The 25,361-nt window shown below is 41.5% G+C and overlaps 1 protein-coding gene across 5 annotated transcripts in view; it reads right to left on the bottom strand.

Moving 5' to 3' along the window:
- Nucleotides 1–25,361, bottom strand: part of Nek10 (NIMA related kinase 10) — a 197,820-nt gene that overhangs the window by 58,197 nt on the left and 114,262 nt on the right. For 4 of the 5 annotated variants that reach the window (XM_052190707.1, XM_052190705.1, XM_052190704.1 and 1 more), the window contains 6 exons: nt 25,226–25,355; nt 24,600–24,670; nt 18,507–18,720; nt 4,568–4,751; nt 4,393–4,479; nt 1,245–1,299 (listed from right to left, as the gene is read on the bottom strand). In XM_052190707.1, the coding sequence (XP_052046667.1) occupies nt 1,245–1,299; nt 4,393–4,479; nt 4,568–4,751; nt 18,507–18,720; nt 24,600–24,670; nt 25,226–25,355 (741 nt within the window). The remainder of the gene's footprint in view (nt 1–1,244; nt 1,300–4,392; nt 4,480–4,567; nt 4,752–18,506; nt 18,721–24,599; nt 24,671–25,225; nt 25,356–25,361) is intronic. The other variant, XM_052190708.1, reaches the window with a different exon arrangement.

Below are 25,361 nucleotides of genomic sequence, written 5' to 3'. Positions count from 1 at the left end.
GTTTTGGAACCTTTGATGTTTTGGCCACTTGTGTTCACAGATTGATAAGTACATGGTAAAGATATGACTGTGCAATGTCCCTGCATGACGAACTTCTACCCATAACTCTGATTTATACAATTTTTTACAAAACACTTAACTAATTTCTAGAGTTTATAAAAAATAATCCTCTCAAGATATGAAATATATGAGGTTTTTTGTTCATGGGATTTTTGTTGTCATTTTCAAAGGGCTAGATGAAAATAGAACTATTACAAATGAGGAAAATTCCCACAGATCCTTATAGAAATCAAGGTTAGAATTACTTGGCACTTTCAAAATGTCTGAATTCATCTGGTTAGAAATTTCCATTCTTATGTAAAGCCCTCTTGACTGGGGCATGCAGCTGGATGTCAGAACTGGCCTGCACTGCTGGCTGGTGCTGTCACTGCTTCAGCGTTAAGGATGCTTGGGCCTCTGAGCAGCCCTCTGCTATCTGCTCATCTTAGCCTTTGAGGTTCACTCCATCCTCAGCCAATGCCACCCAAAATGTTCTCCTAACTATCATGGGACTTTCAAGGGCCAAATCTGATACTTTAGTTTTAGTTCTTACCTTAAGAGGCTACGGTCACAAAGACAACTGATGCCCCTTAACAATTTCTCCTTTCTCTTAAAAAAAAAAAAAGGATGCATATATATGATATAAATCTGATATAAATCAGACATCTTATACATCATATATATATATATATATATATATATATATATATATATATATATATATATATATATCACTGTCCTTGGCTGGGTGTGACTGTATAAAGGAGTTCTGCCTTTATATGTGAGCAAGACTCACAAGCACACTATGGGGGGGTGCAGATCCTCGGGAAGAAGTGTGTGTGCGTCCCTTACCTTGCCCCCATTTGCTGTGGACTGAGTCACATATCCCTATCTTAAGGACCCATGGTCTTAGGTGCACTGAGCATAGGTATTCCATGTCTCGGTTCAGTGTATCCTCAGAGTGACTGGCTGTTTGGATGTCACAGAACCAGAAGGCACAGTACACAATGCCCATGCTGAGGCTTAGCACCCTTCAGCACACTACGCAGCCATAGTTGCTAGCTCTGGGAGGCAGACACTCACAGTTGCTATGTCCACATGCCCACAGTGACTTCTGTTAATCCTGGGGCAACTTAGCTCCACGTGGCTCAGTGCTGCCTAGAATAAATACACTGCTAAGTCTGCTGTCCCTCAAAACAACATACCTTGCCTGTGAATGCCTTTCTCTTCCCGATGCACTGAAACTTCTCTTTAAAATGCCTAAAACAAGAAAATAGAAATAAGTGTAAATTACTGCTGCAGAAACTGGTTTTTGTTGTTGTTGTGTATTGCTTGTTTCCAGTGCTGGAGAGAGTCCAGGGCCAGGGTATATGGGCCAGTGCTCAGCCACTAGCTGTGTCGTGGCCTTCAGCACCCCTTTTCTAAAGGGTTTCACTGTCCTGACAATTTCCCTTCACTGTAATGGCCATTTTTTTCTTGACAATATTAGCTGAAATATAATACTAAAAAAATTATTATGTACTTGGTCAGTTCTTCTGTCTTGGCAGTTTTTCTTCAGTGTAACCACCACTACTATGCACTTGATCTGTTATTGTAAGGTGTGTTCCTTCCATAGGAAAGATGCTAAACAGAAGTTTGTATTCAACAGGACAGCATGCCTGCATCTCTTTCACTTGAGCACTGCATCACTTGAGCCTGTGTGCAGACATCTCCACAGTCACGATGTGCCTCTCTTGCTGCCTCCCTACTGCACATCTCCATCACTATTCTAGAGATAAACACCAGTATTCACATCACCAGAATGTGATAAGAATTCTCATCTAGAATGTGATGCACATTTACATGTATGAAGAGTTCCTCCTGCATGGTACCCATCATTACCCAAATACAAACCAAGGCACCTTACCTCCCAGAAAAGACCTTTTAGGAAATATAGAACAAAGAATTGGACATGGTTACTGCTCCATAAAATCTGATAGATCTAGTCAGCATGTTGAGGGAGCCATTATGTATAGAAAAGACTACACACCACTTGGATCTTCAGGAAAGCTATTTTCTCTCTGCTTTCCTGGCATTTCTCATAGCATAACCACTGAGGAGACAGAATTATTTTTACTTCAATTATTTTAAAGTATCTCTAGTTAGAAAACTTAAATCTAGTTAACATACTCTTCTGAGATGTTTATCTTTTTTTCCCATTTCTATTTTAACATCTTTCATTTCAGATCTGCCAAGTTGACTTGATCCTATTTTTCCGTAGTCTTTAAATTCTAAATATATCACTTTATTTTCTTTCCTACTCATCAATGTTTTTATTAGATATTTGCTTTATTTACATTTCAAATGGTATCCCCTTTCCTTGTTATCCCTCCAAAAATCCCCCATCCCATCCCTCTTCCCCCTGCTCACCCCAAACCCCCTATTTCCTGACTTGCATTCCTCCAATCTCACAGCACTTGTGGTTTCTCCTCTCATTGATGTCTGAAATGGCCATCTTCTGCTACATATGTAGCTGGAGTCATGGTACATATGTGTACTCTTCGGTTTAGCCCCTGGGAGCTCTGGGGGGTACTAGTTGGTACATATTATTGTTCCTCCTACAGGGCTGTAAACCTCTACAGATCCTTGGGGCCTTTCTCTATGCTGCTCTATTGGAGACCCTATGTTCACTCTATTGGTTGGCTGTGAGCCATGGGTATTTTGATCTATTTTCCAATAAGGATCAAAGTATCCACACTTTGGTCTTTCTTCTTCTTGAGCTTTATGTGGCCTGTGAGTTGTATTTGGGTGTTCCGAGCTTTTGGGCTAATACCACATATCAGCGAGTGTATACCATGTGTGTTCTTTTGTGATTGGGTTACCTCACTCAAGATGATATTTTCTAGCTCCATCCATTTTCCTAAGAATTTCATGAATTAATTGTTTTTAATAGCTGAATAGTACTCCATTGTGCAAATGTACCACATTTTCTGTATCCATTCCTCTGTTGAGGGACATCTGAGTTCTTTCCAGATTATGGCTATTATAAATAAGGCTGCGATGAACATAGTGGAGCATGTGTCCTTATTACATGTTGGAGCATCTTCTGGGTGTATGCACAGGAGTGGTATAGCTGGGTCCTTAGGTAGTGCTATGTCCTGTTTTCTGAGGAACTGACAAACTGATTTCCAGAGTGGTTTCACCAGTGTGCAATCCCACCAGCAATGGAGGAATATTCCTCTTTCTCCACATCCTCTCCAGCATTTGCCGTCCCCTGAGTTTTTGAACCAGGTCATTCTGGCTGGCGTGAGGTGGCATCTCAGGGTTGTTTCTCTGAAGATTAAGGATGTTGAACATTTCTTTAGGTGTTTCTCAGCCATCTGGTATTCCTCAGTTGGGAATTATTTGTTTAGCTCTGTACCCCATTTTTAATAGGGTTATTTGGTTCTCTGGAGTCTAACTTCTTGGGTTCTTTGTACATATTGAATATTAGTCCTCTATCAGCTGTAGGACTGCTAAAGTTCTTTTCCCAACATGTTGGTTACCATTTTATCCTATTGATATTGTCCTATGCCTTACAGAAGCTTTGCAATTTTAAACTAATTTTGGCTGGATTTATGTATTGTGTTTTTCATGGTCCTAGACAGTTAAGATATTGATTTTACTTAGATGCACTAAACATCTCAGTTCTGCTTGCTTTCATTCATCAACTTTATGCATTCTAAGATTTAGCCAGCTTGGCCTGTGGGCATCCCAGTGAGGGATTTTCTTAACTGGGTTAACAGGCTATGCCTGCTGTGGATGGCACACTCCCTGGATCTGGTCCTGGACTGTGTGAGTATAGAAAGTGGACAGAACACCAGCAGCATGCACACATTCACATCTCTCTGCTCTCAGCCATGGCTGTGATGTCATTGAATCCCTGTCTCCTTGACTCCCTGCTATGATGGATGGTGACCTGGAGCCATGACCTAAAATAAACCCTTCTTCCCCCCAACCCTGTAAGTTGCTTTTGTCAGTGTTTTAATCACTTTGACAGAAATGAAAAACAGAGCAGCGAGTGTGAATAAAATTGTACAAAAGTTAGTCTGCACCGAGGCTAATTCTCTGTTTCTGGTTCCTCTAACCCAGACTGAGGAGATACCACATCCATCATTGCTAAGGTGATTTGGTTGCCTGTAGCCTCACCATTTCAGCTCCCTAGTTACAGTCTGGTAAAAATGAAAAAGCACCCCCTTTCCTGGTGTCTGGCCTCTGGCTCTACCCACTGGAGTGCTACACCTGAGACAGGAGTGACAGACTCCATTGACCCTCTCACTGCCATGGCCCCACCCACTGCAGTCACACAAAGGCAGACTTGCACAGCAAGCTTACTGAAGGTAGACTCCTTTAGGGGGCTTGAACTGGAGCTGCTACAGTTGTCCGAGACGTCCGGCTCGTAGTCTAGCTCCGAATACAGGTCTGCATGTGGAAAAGAAGAAGAGGGTGAGCCTAGCCGCAGAAGGTCCCCGGTGCCTTCCTGCCCTCCCCTTGCGCAAAGCACACCCACCTTTCTCCACACTCTCCAGCTGGAAGTTGTCCTCTGACAGCACCTCCTCGCAGAGCCTGTCCTCCTCCTTCCCACAGGAGACATGGCAGCCCTCTCCAGGGAGCTCTGCGCTCTCTGAAAGTTCGCTTTTCAGGCTGGCTGCCCCACTGCTGCTGCTGCTCAGGCTTGCCTTCTCAAAGGTCTCCTGGTAGGAGAAGTCTGGTGTTAAGGGCCTCATCATCTCTTTCCTCTGCAGCAACTGACACTCGTTACTGTGAGCGTAGTGGCATCTAAGATATCTTTGCAAATGCTTAATGAAGAAGTGATACCTCCTACCATGGAGTTAATTTAACCCATAACAAGAAGCAAATCTAAAAGTCAACCATCTGACAGAAAAAAAACAAAAAACAAAAAACAAAAACACAAGACTGGAGGCAAGGGTGCCTACGCCAGAGGCCTATGAGAACTGGTGAACTAACCATATCTCCAAGGAACAGAGCTCAGGGGCTACTTTACCCGAAACTTCTCTCCTTTGAGCCTTTTCTCAAATATTTGTAATGGCATCTGCTCCACTCCGTATCAATTAAGAGGTTTTCCAAAGACCATTAGTAGCAGTCAAGCCAGGCCATGAGGAAAGAGCAATGACATCCCCTACAAGGGGAGGGGACAGCAGCGAGTGGTCAGAACTCAGGCACGTAAGGCTCCAGCTTACCTCTTGCAGAACTAAACAAAAGCTCCTCCAGAATTTTCTGAGAGGATGAAGGTAGGTTGACTGAGAGACCACACCTAAGTCATTCATCTGGCCCAGGCTTTCAATATTCCACTACACTCCATTATAAGCCATATGCAATATGTCTCTTAGGTTCAATAAAAACAGAGATGTTCAATGACACAAACATGGTGTGCATCCATTACAACAAGTGTAAAGAGCTGCCTGAGCTGTTGGTTAACGATCACCAGCAGAGGTAAGATACAGAACAGGAGCACAAGTGAAGAAGCCATGACACAGGACAGGCTCCAGGCAGAAGTGTAAGGACGGACAGATGCTGGGACACTGGAGAGAGAAGCCCTCTGGTGACCTGTCAGATGCTGCTCGCATGAGTTTATCACTGCTTAGTTACTAAGATACCCAAAATGAAGTAAGCCTCCTGTTAAAGCTGGTATGTGTTTGCCTACTTATTTTTCACAGATTTTCCTACAACTAAAGCAGCACTCGGGCATAAGGAACAGGTTCTTCAGAATCCATTTGTGCCAAAAGTTTTAGATAAAGAAAACTCAAGATCACATGGTATATGATTAGTAAATCCACAGCAGCATTGTTACCTGAGTGCACATGTGTGCACTGAAAACATCCTGGCCAGCAATGCATCTGTGCACTGGAAACAGCCTGTCCAGTAGGACATGTGTGCACTGCAGGCTACCTGCCCTATAGGACATGTGCATTGAAACTTGCCTGCCCTGCAGGACATGTATGCACTGAAGGCTGCCTGCCCACTTGCAGGCACTGGGATGTACCATTATACCTTGGGATGTTTTCAGCAATCTTTTCCTCAGGTTCACCAACTTTCATTTTGTTGAAACTAATATATGAGTTAAAGAAAAACACTTCTAATTGGATTTTCTGTAACTAGTCTTCTAGCCAGCCCGGGATGCTTTGATGAGCCCTGAGAAGAGATTTGTAACATCTTTGCTCCTCCCATATCTAGTTCATGGTTCCAAACCTAAGACCACCTTCTAGGACCAAAACTTTTACTCAGCATTCTCTGTACTGGCCACATTTTTCCCCTCTAAACAAACACACAAAATTCTGCTTCTTCTAACTTTTCTCAACTGCTATCCAGGAGAAACTGGTCTAGAAATCAACACCTTACTATTAGCTTTGTGCTCATGACCACATCAATCTAAATAAACTGTCGGAGTGGGGGTCTCTGTGACATAGACATAGACTAACAGACTGGATATGTAAACAGGACCCTACATTTTGCTGCATACTGGAAACACACATCAGTGTCAAAGACAAACAGTACCTCAGAGTAAAAGGCGGAAAAACAATTTTATAAGCAAATGGTCTTAGGAAACAAGCCGAAGTAGCCATTCTAATATCAGATAAAATTAACTTTCAACCTAAAGTCATCAAAAGGGACACAGAAAGACACTTCTTCCTGGTCAAAGGAAAAATCCACCAAGAAGAACTCTCTATTATGAACATCTATGCTCCAAATGCAAGGGCGCCCTCATTTGTAAAAGAACCTTTACTAAAGCTCAAAGCAAATATTGCACCTAACACAATAATTGTGGGGGACTTCAACACTCCACTCTCCTCAATGCACCGTTCAGGAAACAGAAACTAAAATGGGACACAGTGAAACTAATTGAAGCTTTGGACCAATTACATTTAACAGATATATATAGAACATTTCATCCTAAAGCAAAAGAATATGCCTTTTTCTCAGCATCTCATGGTACCTTCTCCAAAATCTACCATATAATTGGTCACAAGACAGACCTCAACAGATATAAGATCAAACTAATCCCATGCCTCTTTTCAGATCACTATGGTGTAAGAGTGGTCTTCAATAGCAAAAAAAACAACAGAAAGCCCACATACACATGGAAGCTGAACAATACTCTACTCAATAATACCTTGGTCAAGGAAGAAATAAAGAAAGAAATCAAAGACTTTTTAGAATTTAATGAAAATGAAGGTACAACATGCCCAAATTTATGGGACACAAAGAAAGCAGTGCTAAGAGGAAAACTCATAGCCCTGAGTGCCTCCAAAAAGAAACTGGAGAGAGCATACACTAGCAACTTAACAGCACTCCTGAAAGCCCTAGAACAAAAAGAAGCTATTTCACCCAGGAGGAGTAGAAGGCAGGAAATCATCAAACTCAGGGCTGAAATCAATCAAGTAGAAACAAAGAGCACCATACAAAGAATCAACAAAACCAGGAGCTGGTTCTTTGAGAAAATCAACAAGATAGATAAATCCTTAGCTAGACTAACCAAAGGGCACAGAGACAATATCCAAATTAACAAAATTAGAAATGAAAAGGAAAATATAACAACAAAAACTGAGGAAATTCAAAAACTCATCAGATCCTACTACAAAAGCCTGTACTCAACACGACTGGAAAATCTGGAGGAAATAGACAATTTCCTAGACAGAAACCAAATACCAAAATTAAATCGGGATCAAATAGATCATCTAAACTGTCCCATAAACCCCTAAAGAAATAGAAGGGCTGTTAGAAAGTTTTCCAACCAAAAACAGCACAGGACCAGATGGTTTTAGTGCAGAATTATATCAGACCTTCAAAGAAGACCTAACACCAATACTCTTCAAACTATTCCACAAAATAGAAACAGAAGGAACTCTACCCAGCTTGTTCTACCAAGCCACAATTACACTGATACCAAAACCACACAAAGATCCAACAAAGAAAGAGAACTTCAGACCAATTTCCCTTATGAATATCGATGCAAAAATACCCAATAAAATTCTTGCCAACCGAATCCAAGAACACATCAAAATGATTGTTCACCATGATCAAGTAAGCTTCATCCCAGGGATGCAGGGATAGTTCAATATACAGAAATCCATCAATGCAATCCACTACCTAAACAAACTCAAAGAAAAAAACACATGGTCATTTCATTAGATGCTGAAAAAGCATTTGACAAAATTCAGCATCCTTTCATGCTAAAAGTCTTGGAAAGAACAGGAATTCAAGGCCCATAGTAAAAGCAATATACAGCAAACCAGTAGCCAACATCAAACTAAATGGAGAGAAACTTGAACCAATCCCATAAAATCAGGGACTAGACAAGGCTGCCCCCTCTCTCCATATCTTGCCAATATAGTACTTGAAGTTCTAGGTAGAGCAATTAGAAAACATAAGGAGTTCAGAGGGATACTAATTGTAAAGAAAGAAATCAAAATATCACTATTTGCAGATGATATGATAGTATACTTAAGTGACCCAAAAAATTCCACCAGAGAACTCCTACAATTGACAAACAACTTCAGAAAAGTGGCTTGTTATAAAATCAACTCAAGTAAATCAGTAGCCTTTATATACTCAAAGGATAAGCAGGCTGAGAAAGAAGTTAGGGAAATGACACCCTTCACAGTAGCCACAAACAATATAAAGTATCTTGGTGTGACTCTAACCAAACAAGTGAAAGAGCTGTATGACAAGAACTTCAGGTCTCTGAAGAAGGAAATCGAAGAAGACCTCAGAAAATGGAAAATCTTCCATGCTCATGGATTGGCAGGATTAATATAGTCAAAATGGCCATCTTGCCAAAAACAATCTACAGATTCAATGCAATCCCCATCAAAATCCCAACTCACTTCTTCATTGAGTTAGAAAGAGCAATTCTCAAATTCATCTGGAATAACAAAAAACCCAGGATAGCTAAAACTATTCTCAACAGTAAAAGAACTTCTGAGAAAATCGGTATCCTGGACCTCAAGCAGTACTACAGAGTACTGCATGGTATTGGTACAGTGCCAGGCAAATGGACCAATGGAATAGGATTGAAGACCCAGAAATTAATCCACATACCTATGGTCACTTGATCTTCAACAAAGGAGCTGAAAACATCCAGTGGAAAAAAGATAGCCTTTTCAACAAGTGGTGCTGGTTCAATTGGAGGTGAGCATGCAGAAGAAAGCAAATTGATCCATTCTTATCTCCTCATACTAAGCTCAACTCCAAGTGGATCAAAGATATAAAACCAGACACACTGAAACTAATAGAAAAGAAACTGGAGAAGAGCCTTCAGTACATGGGCACAGGGGAAAAGTTCCTGAACAGAACATCAATAGCTTATGCTCTAAGATCAAGAATTGACAAATGGGACCTCATAAAACTACAGTGAGAGTCCATGACAGTGGAGCAAAGGCATGGCAGCAGTATCAGCTGAGAGTCCACCGTGTAATCCACAAGCAGGAGCCAGAGAGTACACTGGGAATGGTGTGAGCCTTTTGAACCTCAAAGCCTGACCTCAGTGACTCAGCCCTTCAGCGAAGCTATACCTCCTAGTGCTCCCCAAACAACCTCCAGTTGGGGATCAAGTATTCAAATGCCTGAGACTTATATGAGCATTTCATTCAAACCACCATCTTCTGTATCCTGCTTTAGGGACTGTTAAACAATATACGGTTGGAAAGCTAGTAGTTTCTTTTTGGAAAGCACACAACTACATATGACCAAGAACTTCTATTTCTGGGTATTACCTAAAAGAAATAGAAGCATATCCACAAAATGTCTCATGGCATAAAGTTTATAGCAGTCTTGGCTAAAACATTCCAATTTTGGAAATAATTATTCTGTGACTGACAATGAAATGTGGCACTTATTTTATATATAAGCACTATATGTATAAACTAAGGTATACATTTAGTGTACAATATATTTAAATGTATGAATAAAAATTCATAAATCAGAAAAATAAGGTGAGTTGGGATACAACCTAATGCAAATAGAACTAATTTGCATAAGACAGAGAACTCTTGTAGATATGGCAAGAATTCATAGGTTAGATGTGTATGAAGTCCACCAGACCTCCAGCCCCAGCCACAGGTAGGAGTCATCTAAGGTGGTGTGCGGGATCTTTCAGAAAGATAGATGTGTACAGGATTTTGTATGGGAAATGATTGTATGTGTCAAAAGCCATTAAGCTCAGCACTCAAGCACACTAACACTATGTATGTGTAAACTGTGCTGATTTTAAGGGGGAAACTGGGTGAGAGAATTGTATCTGCTTGGAGAGAGCAGAGCTGCTGAAAGACTTGTTTTCTTAAAACCTAATAACCAAAGAACATTTTCCAACAAGCCGAGATTTCCTAATTTCTAATATTTCTTTTCCTACATCAATGCTTGTTGTATTTTCAGAACCCTGGGAGAAACTCAGTCAGCAATTAACCAGACTATAAAAGCAAAATTGTTCATCAAAATACTGTCCTTTTAAAATACATTATTTTCTGCATGGCTTAATTTAATCTCTTAGCGGAGGGTTCTAGGCACAAGCTTTTAGCAGTAGGCTCAGCATTTGTAAACGACATATGGTATAATAAAAACAAGGCAAATGGATAAATAAATGGCAAATTGTAAATGTCCAAGTGCACTAAAATGAAAAAGAGCATGCAGATGCTTGTGTGCTCTTCAGTTTAAGCAGTCCACTATAAAGGTGTCTAAGGATTTAAGGGGAAAAATCAATAAAGGGTCCTAAGAACATACAACACATTGTGTTAGAAAGTTATTATCAGAATCCCATCATGATGTGAGTTTGTGAAAGACTCATGATCTTTGCTGCTAATTAGTGCGCCAGCTGCTCTGTTCTCCGAGTGGGACTTAAGATGCTGCTACAGGATGGCATATTTAAGCTGTGTGACATCATAAACATCATAAACACCCAGTGCACTGAAAACTGAAACTTCCTAGGACACAAAAACCATCTTAACTGTAAAATAAATTGCCGATATCAAGTGTATGGCTTTGTTTTACAAATGATGGCTTTAGTGGGTGTGTGAAGGAAGGCTGAGAAGGGGAGAGAAATCCTAGATAGTGTGGATGGAGCTGACTGAGTGTGTGGGCACAGCTTTCTATGCACATCTGGACTCCTCCCGGGTGGGGAGGAGCTACCTACCAGTTGATAGCAGCTGTAGGGATTCCAGCCCGATCCTCCTACTCCTGTCCTTAAGATGGCCTATCCTGCCCCTTAAGGCACCTAAGCCAGTTCTCGGTGAATCTCCTGGTACACACCTGTGCTGCACTAGGCAGTTAGAATCTGTAGTGACACTTTAAATGCCTACTGCATTCAAAGACACAATGACTGCCTGCTACATGGTTCCCTGACACAAACCCTAATAACTCCTGGGTAGGAGGCACGAGGTACAGAAGCGACATCCTGGCTAAAGCATTGGCCTTTAGTGCAAACTGTGGCTGCCGAAGCATCTAGCCCCGTGGACTGGAAATCTACAGTTTCTCAGTCACTCTGGTGTAGACAACCATTGTTAGACCACCCAGAACTTCCTGTATAAGCCAATCTAGAGAGTCTTCTTTTTGTTGGTTGGTGTGTGTGTGTGTGTGTGTGTGTGTGTGTGTGTGTGTATTTTGAGACAGTGTTTCTCTGTACAGCTCTATCTGTTCTGGAACTCACTTTGTAGGCCAGGCTGGCCTCAAACTCACAGAGACCCACCTGCCTCTACCTCCAAAGTACTGGGATTAAAGCATGTACCACGGCCTCCTGGGTAAAATACCTTTTATAATATATAAATAGTCTAGTGCTATGTTCCTTTATAGAACCTGCCTAATTACAGCACAAGGCTTACTACAATTCTGTATATGTTTGTCCTACAGGTGGATATCAGCTGAGGTGAGACAAGTCAGCTGGAGGCTGGGGCTGTGACATAGAGTGACTACATGCCAGCATACAAACATACAGTTGCTATGTTAAAATGGCTCATGCACTCACACATCCCAAAGCTCTTAAGTGCTGAGACTAGGCCATGATGCTGCAATCACAGAGCAAGGAAAGTGGAATGAAGAAAAGACTAAAAGACTCCACATGACTGCAGCAGATGGAGGTGGCTATTTCAGAGAGGAATGGCAACATTCTGAAGCTCAGGAAGAACAGTAGTCAGGGCACAGTGGCAGGTTTGCAGCAAGTGACCTACCTGACTTTACTCCTCTCTGCTGCTCCAGTCTGGTGTTAGCAGAAATACAGGTTTAAGAAAAGTCTGATTGCAGTCAGAGAAGATGGGGGCACTTCAGAATAGCCCAAGCCCACCACAATGCTTCACTTGCTCTGGACGTTTATTTAAAAGCCCATGAGAACCATGGCCTAGTACTCTTTGGGGACTATAACACCACGGCTGCTTACAATATTGCCTGATACCTAGGAGGCCCACTTTGGGTGCTTGCTGAATGGATAACTGAATGGCTGGCTCCTAGAACAGGAGAGGGGGAAGAATGGGGAGCTATGTGAGCTGGCAGGACTGGGATAGTGCCTCCGACTCCCACTGAGATGCCTGTGGCATGTGTGTGGCATGGGCAGGCATCTCAAGCTCTCCTGTGTCCCAGTGAGAAGTCAACAGCAGGTCTCAGAGGAGGGGCAGGAATGGCGAATCCCATGTTGGAGACGCGGCTTGAAGGCTCATGAGCACATATGACATAAACATTTAACAAATAAGGTTACTGGCGCCAAACCACAGAAACATGTTCACAGTAGGAAGGGTCAGCAGAGGCCACCCGAGGCCACCAGGATGACCTGCCTTCCCACTGGGGTAAGCATGCTTTAGCCTCCTCCTGTACTCTGCTGCCATCACTGTGGTAAGAGGAGATGGAGAACAGAACTCTCAAACTGGAAAACAAATGTTTAGGTCTTAAGACACAGATAAAATCAATAGTGGCTCCATCTACCTGCTGCTGCTGCCAGCAGGGACAGTGGTTGCATACCTAACTTTTACCCAAACCCTTACAAAATAAAACATAGCTGCTAATGTGCTTACTACATAAGTGTGAGGACCGGGGTTCATATTCCAGCATCCACACTGAAAGCTGAGCGTGACTTCCTGGCTAAGCGTGTACCTGCAATCCCAACACTAATGCCTACCACCTATCAGTTATAAAGAACCCAACAAAATCCTCTCTACAATACTAATATTGACTTTTTGTCTCAGATATAAACTAATATCCACAAGGTAATGACTATGGACTCAATGCATTGTGAGCAGTGCCAGAACCCCAAACATTGTAAGACTGTCACAATCTCCAATGCACCCCACATGCCTCTCATCCTTAGGCATTTGAGTAAAGCCTGTACCGTATTCTATTCTAATTATTTCTCATTCTTAATAGCTCTCTGCATCAGTTCTCATTTGGAATTTCAGAAGTTAAAGGGAAGGCCTTGCCTCACTTTCACAGTAGGTAACTGCAGGCCCAGTAGGAAAGTAGCTAATGAGGTTTCCTTGGCTCTTGTGAAATACATATTTATACCCATCTTTAGCAGCCTATCATGAAAACTTCCATAATTAAGAATAAGTAAAGTATGGGAATAAATAGTACATGCCCCCAAGAGATGGAGGTTTGTGTAATGTTTTCTGACAGTTATGAGCTAACCCACTAATCTGCAGCATTCAGAGAATTCACCACAGCCCTCCTTCCAGGTGCGGAGATCACAGTGTTCCACTAATTTCTCTTCCCTTAGGCACTAGTTGGTAATGAGCTGTGTGACTGCATTATTGATATTAGCTGCTCTGGGACAAACTTCCTCATAATTGTAACAATACTAATATTGCTTAAGGAAAGTAGAGACAGTGTTAGCCACAGTTGGAATAACAGAAAAGGCAATAGTTCACATGCGACCTCAAGGCATAAAGGGACTATGTAGGGGGAGGTCAGCGGCTATCAGGAACAGAGTAGAAAGGAGGGAAGAGAGTCAACTAAAAAGATAGTTTACAAGTGCCACAATGAAATCCAACTCTGCATATGCTAATCGAACATTTTAATTAGAATAAAAACAACAATGAAGTAAGAGGAAAGTAAAAATAACAACAATGGGTGGCTAATAAAGGTAACGCAGACAAGCTGTTTATTAAGATGCACTAGAATGTTCCTGATGGTTCTTCCACAAAGCTGTGTTTGTCTCTTAGTATTTGATTGATTTTGAAAGGGAAAAATTATTAGTGTGCCTAAGACAGTAGGAGGGAAGTGTTTTGTGTTTCTATAAGGTGGTCATGGAAGATGGATTTGAAGTCAAGCTTCTCTCAATGGTCCATAAAGACTGAATACTCCGTGAAGTGCCTTGTGTCCAATCAGGGACCCAGGGACTGTGTTCATCCGCATGATTGACATGCATTGATTGAATGCAGAGCTGCCACTTGGACAAATCAGCAACGGGTTAAAACTATCCTTCTGAGCCAAAGGGGTTTGCAACCCCATAGGAAGAACAACACTATCAATCAACCAGACCCCGCCCCCCCACCAAGCTCTATCAACCAACCAGACCCCGTGTCCCCCACCCCCAGAGTTCCCAGGGACTAAGCCACCAGCCAAGGAGGACACATGGCTCCATCTACCTATATAGCAGAGGATAGCCTTGTCAGGCATCAATGGGAGGAAGGTCCTTGGTCCTATGAAGGCTCAATAGCCCCAGTGTAGGGAAATCGTGGGTGGGAAGGTGGGAGTAGAGTGGGTGGAGGAACATCCTCATAGAAGCAGAGGGAGTGAGGATGGGATAGGAGGTTTCCAGGAGGTGGGGAACAAAGAAAGAGGATAACATTTGAAATGTAATAAAGAAAATATCCAATTTAAAAAAAAACTATCCTTCTAATGCAGGCATTACACATTTGATATAACCAATGTCAGCTCAAATAGTTATGCCACTTAGCTAGGACGTGAGCCATGAGCACTATAAACAAGGCATGCCTGTTTTGTCCTTCTTTTTAAATTGCTGATGTGTGTTTGGCATGTGGTTTAGGGTGTGTACATGTGTGCATGCATATCCATGTGTGTTAATGCTGGAGACCAGCTTCATGTCATTCTTTTACTTAGTTTTAATTTATTGCTTCATGTGTGTGTATGTGCCCACATGTGCATGGCATGTATGTGTTTGAAGGTCAGAGAAAAATTTACAGGGGGCATTCACTTCTTTCCTCCTAACCTCTCTCTGGAGGATCCAACTCCACTCACTCTGCTTAGCGTCAAGCACCTTTAACTTCCCAACTCTCAGCAGCCCCATCTTAGGTGTGAGGTAGGGTCTCTTGTAGGACAGGAGCACAGCAGGCAGGAGAGGCTGACTGGACAGGAAGCCCTTTATCCGCTTTCCCCCGCCTTACCAATGTTGGGATTGCAAGCATTTGCCACAGTGATTGCAGTTTTATTGTTGATATGTTTAATGTGTGTTTATCTGTGCACAGCACATCAGGATGTCAGGGAACATCAGAGACATGATGCCATGGATGCCGTGACAGATGCCATGGAGATCAGAGAACAGTTTTGTGGATTCATTTCTCTCCATCTGCCTTTACATGAATTTTGGGGATCACTCTCGAGTAGATAAAGCAGGGAAGCATGTGTCTTCACCCCAGGCATCATGCAGTGAGTCTTTTATTTTTTATGTATTTATTATGCACTAATTTTCTTTTAACTAAAAGAAATGAATGGGGAAGTTTGTGGGACTGGGGAAGTAAATAACTCACAAATAACAAGAAGTACCTGAAGATAACAAGATTTACAAGCTTCCCCTCCCTCCACCCAATGCAGATACAGGAAGATGGCTTCTGGAATGCTCTCCCACCAGCAGCCAAGTTACCTGCAAGTCACTTGAAGACCTCCAAGTGTGCAGCAGTCATGAGTTGTCACCGGTTCCGGGACATCCCTTTGGTGATACAGCAGCATCTGAATCATGTCTGCATTTCCATGGAAGCCTTTGTCTACATTCCAGTAAGTAGCCTGTGAATGTTAGCTGAGTTGGACTCTGGTGGGCTCATTGCTCTGCTGTTGGTGCCCTGTCTGTGTGGTAGATACCTTTCAGTTCTCCCAGAGAGAGTCACGCAGCAGCACCAGGTCTGAACTCAGCTCCTCACTCTTGCAAGGTAAACACTTTATTGACATCTCTCCAGCACTGTTTTCCATTTTTAAAAGATGTTTTTGAACATTTTATCTGTTTTTACTTTTATATGTATGGGTGTTTTGCCCACCTATACACCTGTGTGCTGCATGCACACAGTGCTTACTGGGGCCAGATTAGGGTCTTAGATCCACTGAGACTGGAATTACAGACGGTTGTGAGCCACCATGTGGATGATAGGAATGAAAACTTGGTCCTCTGGGAAAGTAGCGGGTTCTCCTTACTGTTGAGCCATTCTCCCAGCTTCCTGTCTCCTGGGTATTTTGTTTTTCAACAGAAAATGTGCTGCTGCAATGCTTATGAAAAGCACTGCCTAACTTCAGGTCACTTGGGTCAGTAATTTCAGAGAATTCTTACCTCACAGATGCACAGACCCCCTCAAGATGTAAAATCTTCACAAATGCATGCTTATAATTAAAGAATTTCTGTCATACTCATATGGAAGTAAAGCAAATCCTTCAAAAAATTTCATTTGACTTTTGAAGTTATGCTGTATATGACAACACACTAAATTTTTAACCCCAACATTCTCTATAGCTGGCAAATACTTCTTCAAAACTCCTTCTTGGTGTCCACAGAGTGCGCCATTTTTCTGCCCATGGCCTAAGAGTCTGATGTCTCTAGCTGAACCCAATCTCCAAACATAGAAGGACATACTGATGTGTACAGTCATGTGCATCTGGGATTTGTTAATGTGATCTGAGAAAGGTGGGAGTGGGAAGGGTATGGGACAGAAGTGATAGAGATCAGCTCTGAGGAGCCAAGTTCTGGCACTGGGGCTGGGGGCTGGAGGAATTGTTTATTTACTGATATGTTTGAGATTTTCCACAGATATATTTTTATAACTTGGAACTGAAAATAAATATATAAAATGGTATTTCTCAAGGTGCTTTGCTAAAGATAAGAGGATTTCTCTAATTCAATGTTAAACAAAATCTTCCCATTCCTGTGTCAATCTAATAATAATAAAAAATAACCTTTTCATAACCAACTGTAAACTGTCTAAGAACTGTGCAGCACAGAATTTAATGCCAAGCAGTAAAGTCTCAGTAAGGCAGAAACAGTTCAATCTCCTGCATCTTAATCCACTAAAGGTATGTATGTATGTGCATGGGAGAGTGTGCTTCCTACTGCTGCCTGGTCTTATGAAGTCAGGTGGAAAATAACAGGGAAGGTGAGTCCTCAACGTGGTACTCAACAGCAATGAAAGCTGCAGTTCCAGGTCACCCTGTCCCAGACTCAGAAAGCCATTGTAGATCAGCCTGGAGTCACAGCAGAGCTCAGCAGTTAATGAGGAAGAGTCTTTCCCAAGAAACAAAAACATGAAACCCTCAACTTCAAAACGGGTGAGTACATTAGCACGAGCTCATATCACACAATGAGGACAAGCTAACTCCACAGCAGTAAGGACAAACTCACTCCACAGCAGTGAGGACAAGCTCACTCCACAGCAATGCCTTCCTTCCCTCTCGAACACCTTCTTTGAAATGCTGTTACTGAGGATGTCAGAACTGTCTCTTCTTTGAGATTGACTTCTTGCCTCATTCCCTCACCAAGAGCAAGTCTTTAGGACAGTGGGAAGGACTCAATGACCAGATATAATGACCGAGAATGAGTCCCACCCTTGGGACAGGAGCAGCACTTCTGATTGGCTGCTGAGGGGTATTCACAGCAGTCAGTTGACTACTAAGCTCCAGGAAAGGAAAGTTGGACAGAGCAAAAGCATCGCCAGCCCCCACATGCCCAAACAAAAGCTCCAGAGTCCTTAAGCTATATTCAGAGACATGCTAGACACCAAAATATTCTACAAGTCAAAGAAAAAACTGGAAAGAAAAACTCAGAAGTATTCATATTTGAGACTTTGCAACAAGGTCACATCACTATACCAACAGCAGACAGAGAGGTTATACAGACCAATAAGAAAAATTGAAAGGCAAATGTTATTTTCTTCTCTGAGTGAGTTTACATGTTTATCCTAAAGTGCAACAAGATGACTAAGGAAAAAAATATGTATAAGCACTAGGTGCTACACATACAGACCACTAGATTAAAACAAGCACTCTAAGAGCCCTTCCTGATGCTCTGGCATCATATTAGACAATAAATCATGGATAAGTTCTGTGGAAGACAAGTAATTCTGAATTATCTAAATTTATAGAAAATAATAATGGATACAAATATGTAGCTATATAATAATTAAACATTTCAGATTTTGATTATTTTCCTTATTTTAGGCAAGTTTTTTGTAAGACAAAGATGAAAACCTTCAGATAGACTATGAGAAGGCCTCATGCAGGGTCAAGACATTTCTAGTTACCTGGGACAGAAGAGCCAGCTCATGGTGACACGTGACAGCATTCCTGTTGGCTTCCATAAAATATCTCTGTGTGCGCCTCCGCTCCCGTTCCAGTTTTCTCTCCAAGGCTAGCTGGGATGTGGATAAGCTGTCTAAATACTTCATCATGACGTCGGATATCATGGAACTAACTTCTACAATATCTGGACGGGCTTCTGCATCAGGAGTGAGGCACCTAAGAAGAGACAAAGTATTGTAACAAACGTCATCAATGTGATGGCATGGAGGTTGGGGGAGGTCAGATTCAGTGCAACTGAGTGTCTATTGTGTAATCTGCACCCATGCGCATCTGGAACAAGACAAGCATCAGACACAGCTCTGACTCTATCACTAATCAAAAGATATCTGAACTCTGGGGAAAGGGACAGTTATAGGGCTTTGAACTTGGGCTCATAGCCCAGGATTGTAGGTTGTCTTGAATTCCAGGTCTCATCTCCAGGTGAAAGAAGGGATCATCTTCTCCCGCATGCTTGACTGCTTTCCCGAAATTACAGCCTGCTCACTAATCAGCAAAACAAATAGGGCCCCTTAGAAGCAAGTTAAGGGAGGAAAATTTCTGGGAGGTCACAGCTTTTTTATCTTTTCCAGATATATTGTCAGTATTAACACAACATGATTAGTAGAGGGTCTTACAAAACACAGACAAATATAAAATCCATTGACTTAGAGGTCTGAGATGTTTATAAAGTCAAAAGTAAAATCCTCCCACTTAGGAGTCTGAGTCAGGAAGATCATGAGCTTGAGGCCAATCTGGGTTGCAATATCTTAAAAAGTGGGTATCATTTTAAATATATTTTTAACTTTTTAATATTATAGATTATCTTAGTGTACAAAAGAACAGTTCACAAACCATGAGAATCTGAGCTAAAATTGAAAAGCTGATTGCGAAAGCATTTCACCCTTCCTTACAACTGACTGTGAGCATTCCCGTTCCTGTCAAGGCCAGGAGAGGGGTTTGCACACATTCTACCTGATTAATTTCACTTCACTGGGTCTTGCTGACAAGGATCTTATGCTAATATTATGTGTTTTACTTCTGATAATAGAATTTCAGGGGTGCAGAGATGGCTTAATTTGGGGTACACTGTTATGGACAGTCTTCATTGGAATATGTCCTTAAGAACTTTTGCTTAAGTAACTAGGCACATTGATTGCTAATGTTTCTGTCATCTTGGAGGCAGAGAATATTATCAAGCATGGTGAAGTGAGTGTCATTCACATTTTATCTAGCTACTGTCAGAAGGCCATTAACACAGCCATGGAGTCAACTGGCAAGATCACTGAACTGCTTGCATTTCAGTTTATAAAGTATTTCATGATGGGCTTTTAATGTTCTAATTCATCACTGCTAACTTCTTGAGAAGTCTGTGCCCATTCACAAAGAACTTAAATAGCATTTAAGATGCAACCTGCCTCCTGAGCACTATTTGGGGAATGCCCAAATGAATACATGAATGGGTAAACACAGCCGAACGCCTACACAATTTACCTAAACATAATCAAAATGTCTGGACACAGGCTTGTGGACTTCCAGAAACACACTGGCAAGGGTCCCCATGGAACTCCACTGCCCACTTGAATATCTCAGACACCTTCTTCAGAGACACACATATGCTAAAGTCTGGCATGGGGTACTCTTCAAAGATTCCCTAACCAAATAAGCATAAAATCATGTTCTAGGGAAAGGGAGAACCCTAGGCTGTGGTTCTCATTCACCAAAATTGTGCTCCAGTCAGAGATGGGATGGGAAAATTGCAAGCAATACTGTTCGACCATCTTTATGTCATGTTTTATGAAACACGGTTGGAAGCAAGGCTCTCCTGTCAGGACTCCGCTGTTATCAGAGCGCACAGCTGCCTCTCGAATCATCACGTCTGCTTGGAAACAAAGCACCAGACAGCTTATGCAGCCAGGCACAAAGCAAAACTCACACAATTGGAATAGGTTTGTATAAAAGGAAATACTCTTCCGTGGAGAAGAAAAGGGAAAGAATGGAAGACAGGAAAGTAACTGAGCTCCTCGGTGCAGCTCCTGCATGCACTGCATGGCAGAAACAACAATGTTGGCATGAGGCTGAGCAGCAAGATGCTGTCTGCCTTTGCTCCAAACTCTTCAGGGCTGCTAAGTAATTCTCCCAATTTAAAAGACTGCCTAAAAAATAAAAGTTTTGAAAACAAAATGTGTGACTAGAAATGCAAATACTGTGGGCTGTGCTTGACAAGAGTGTGCAAAATAAAATTGGGTGCTGAGAAACTCAAGAAATGAGATGTGTGTGTCTGGAAATAGCACAGAGTTTAAGAGTAACTGTAAGCGCCGCCGCTGGCCTGTAAGCCAGCAGTTAGGAGGCTGAGACAGGAGGATAATGAGCCTGGGCCAGCCTGGCTCAAAAAAGCAGGATTCTATCTAAAAGGAAAAAGATAATGACTAAATTATATCAGGTATAGTGGTGATTTTGTATTCCAAGACTCTGAACTGGCAGAGCTCTGAACCTAATAATTTGCTGATTCACTGATGGTATATATATATATATATATATATATATATATATATATAACTGGCTCTGAACCTAATAATTTACTGAGTTTCATATATATATTAAACCTTACACCATATTTGGTAGAAAATGAGAGACTGAGAAAATGGCAAATCAGAAATTATGCTCTAATTCTTGTGGAACTTAGTCTTTCAACACTATAAAGTCAAAACAAATTAAACAGGCAATTGCATTTAACACACAATAGATTTTGGCTTGAAGTTTTCTAGAGATAAAAATTTTCCAGTGTAAATGTAGAAAATGAGGAATCTTGAATTTTAAATGAAAATAATGTCTGCTATAGCATATGCTCTTCAATCTTAATTTCTAGTTAGCTACAAAGCTTAATTGCCAGACCTAACTTACTGTCATTTCTTAATATTTTAAATGACAAACACCTTGAAAAACATTTGATCTGGGGGCTGGATGAGTGGATAAAGCACTTGACAACAAAGTGGCAAGGACCAGAGATTGGATCCCAAAAACCCATATAAAAGACACATTTAGAAGCCAGAGAGAAGGAAATCTCCAAGACAAGTTGGCCAATTGGACTATCTAATTGGTGAACTCTGGGTTCAATTGGGGGACTCAGACTCAACAAAGTAAAGAATGATTTAAATAAAACATCAAGCATCACCATTGAACTCCAGACCCATGTGCCCACACACATGCACCCACATATGTGAACATGTATAAAAACATATATATATATATATATATATATATATATATATATATATATATATATATATATATATATAAAACAAAACAGTTGAAAGGATATTTTCTATAGCAAACATGTGAAAGAATGATGTTTTCAAAGAATATAAGATGACCTCACAGATGGTGGTAGCTCAAGCGTTGGTTTGCTTTGCCCGCTAGTCTTTGCTGATGTTGATATATATATCAACAATACCACACGCTTAATGAAAAACAACAGCAACACAGCACTTAATCTAGAGTCCTGATAAATGCTATTTATCCTTTGAAATATCATGATTACAGTGAAGTCAGGACCTACCATGAAGCCTTCTGCAGCCCCATCCTAAAGCTTCCTCTAGGCAGCCATTGCTAGTCTTGGGGTGTATTTCATGATGGTGGCCTGTCTTTATCTTGCTGGTGACATTTACCCTTCTGCTTGTCTTGCTTCCATGTCTCAAAGTAGTAACTGAATAAATCCAGTTCCTCCTATTTCCAGAATCAATCCACTTCTCCAGCTAATAGAAGTGACTTTAATCATCTTAGCACTATGCCCACAACCATAGTGCAAGCAACATTTCCCCACCCACTCCACCCACCATCAACATCACCATTAGCCCTCTGTACACAGTGCAATCTCATTTTCCTCCCTCTTCCTTCCACTTTGCCTATTCTTCATGAGCCCACCAACATGGGCTCTGCAAGAGATATTGTCACTATATACCACTCTGCTTGTCAGCCTTAGCGACAATCCCTGTTCCACCAAATGATGAAACAGACATAGCAGCCTTGACCAGCATCTTCAGGACATAGGAATTTGCTATGACCAAATTGTTCTATAGAATCTGAGACTCTTAAGATTAGGTTTGTGTTAGGTAAGCATGGAGATGTCCAAGAAATACAAACAGGTGAAGCATTAGCCAGTATAAAACTGAAAGAGTAGTCAAAAGGCCAGAAGAATGGCCACTGTAGTGTGCCTTCAGAAAATCACAGGGGATGGTGATACATACAGGACAGACATGAGACCAGGGTTTCAGAGTCTTAGGAAAAGCCACAAACTTGCTCACCTAGGGAACTCTGGGACTGTTGACATCCAAAATATAGAAGATTCAGATCAGCTTGATGGAGAAGAGAAATACTGTTGGTGCTGTGCAAGTGCCAAGATGTCCTTGACATTGAAACGAGTTGTCAGTCATAACCTCCTCAGGCAGCGCTGACTGAGGGTCTGGTCTACTAAACTCTGCTACTAACCAGGTCAGAACCAAGGTTACATGTGTCTGCTATTAAGTCCAGTTACTAAAGAAGACTGAAGCCCACAACAGCAAGCATGCGTGCTTATAAATGATATTTTAGGGGCATTAGATACTTTTGTTATTGTTATGCTATCACCAAATATTAACACCTGACAAAAAGCAGCTTAGGGGATGAAGGAGGGGTTTATTTCTGCTCCCGCTCAAGGCAGCATACAACCCACCATGGTAGAGCAGCTTAGTACAAGGAGAATGAGACAATGAAACATGAGCACTTCCAGTCCAGTTTCTCGCAAGATTTGTGCTCCTTCCTGAGACCTCGGGAGTGACCCAGGGGCTCTGCCCAGAGCACTCTGGAGCTTCTTTAGCCCACAGCCCCAAGCTTTTCCATAGCTGTCTCACACAACAGTCACACAAAGGTCTACAAACATGTGTTCAGGTTTCTCACAGCAGCAATGCCACTGTGAGGACCAATATTAGGTTTTTCCCCCTTGGCTTCACAATCAAATTACCAGACAAAAGCAACTCAAGGCAAAGGGCTTCCTATTGCCTCATCAGGTAAGATGAGATGTGGTTCCTCACGATGGAAAAGCATGAGGGCAGGTGTGCTATGTGACTACACATGTGTGAGGAAAGAGTATGTCTGTGCTCAGTTCTCTCTCTTCAGTCTGGAACTCCATCTCATATGGCAGTACTGCCTATATCCAGGGTAAGTCATGCCTTATCAGTTCAACAGTTCTGGAAACTCTTCCACAGATACACCCAAAAGTATGTCCCTGAGGTGATTTCAAATCTATTCAAATTGACAACAAAAGTCAGTGGTCATGGGATTGCAGACACTGTCCTTTTGAAGTAGGCAGAAGGGAGTCAGAGGAGTTTCCTGATCTGAAATGTTTCTGTGGCAATTTGAGGGAGTGAGGGCAAGAACAATGCATGCATCTGAGAGGAGAGGGTTTCAGAAGAAAGAATCAGCAGGCAAAAGGTCATGAACCTGGAGCGCAGCAGACAGGATCAACCTAAGTGTGAGGCAGTCAAAAACAAGTTCCTGAAGTCAGAAGGACTTGACACTGGCCTGGGAGTACAGAGGGGCAGCGACCTTTATTAAACTTCAGCTGTATTTATGGTAAAAAAAACTCTCACTTTTTGAGAAATTAGTATAAAATACAGTATTGCTAACGTTTAAAAATATTTTCAGTGTTATCATTGTTCACAGCTCTTTTGAGCTTATGTTGTTACTATTTCTTCCATATTTGTATAAATTTCATTAATTTCACAAAAATAGATTTTCATACTTTTAACTTGTTCCATACGTACATTTTTCATGTTGATATAAAGTCTTGTAGATCGGCCTAATAGCTGGATAGCATCTCAAGTTTTTCTCAGATGTCCCAATGGTTTTCAATGGTTTTCAATGGTTTTCAATGGTTCCTAAAGATGCTTAAACACCTTGCTAGGTTTGGATTACCTGGGGAGCCTTTCATAAGTAGTTACTCATATGCAGTGGCCATATACATAGAAGTATGATATATTTTATGGTGGTTGCTTCAAGTTTTAAGTTGTGACACTATTTACCTTCTAATAGTATCTGTCACTTTTTCAGAGTAGATACCTTCGGGCACTGGCTCATACACAGCCTCCACTATCTGTAAGACAAATAGAAATCAGTAGCAGTGTCAAAGGACCAAGGTGTCTATGAGCAGTCATCTGAGGCTACAATGTGGCTTGTGAATAAATAACAGAAATTTACACACAAATTTTAATCAGAAATGGAAACATCTCAACAAATGAAAATCAATACAAATTAGACAGTTCTAGACTACAGAATCATTTTCTCCAAACTGAGCTAAAGTGAACCTTAGGCTCATGATAAAGTAATGAGTAGGATGACATAATATTGTGGCCTGTAGGCCTAATGCATGCACTGGAGACATAGCTCAGTGGGGGAGCACTTGCCTAGCATTTGAAGTCCCTGATTTCCATCTCCATCATCACAAAGAAACAGTAATCAGAAATCCATTTTTATAATTTTATATGATAAATGAATATAACTACATAGAAGTATATATATGCAGTGTAATAGATATTTATATGAAAGGAGATAAGATAGAAAGGGTCATGTAGGAAATCAAACAGTACATGCTTTGACATGACAGTGGTATAAGTCACAACACGAGGCCCCTTTGCTCCCAGTGTCCTACTTTAGTAGCCAAGGAGAGCATGTTGGTGCTGCAGAAGGGAGGACTCAGAGTCGCCATCTGATAAAGGATGCAGCCTGCAGCCCAGACATCAGCCTTCTCTCCATACGGCTCACTCTTCAGGACCTCTGGGCTGAAA

Source organism: Apodemus sylvaticus, chromosome 8 (genome assembly GCF_947179515.1).
Source record: "Apodemus sylvaticus chromosome 8, mApoSyl1.1, whole genome shotgun sequence".
NCBI lineage: Eukaryota > Metazoa > Chordata > Mammalia > Rodentia > Muridae > Apodemus > Apodemus sylvaticus.
Note: the sequence above shows the minus strand (reverse complement) of the source record. Positions and strands in the feature narration are given on the sequence as shown.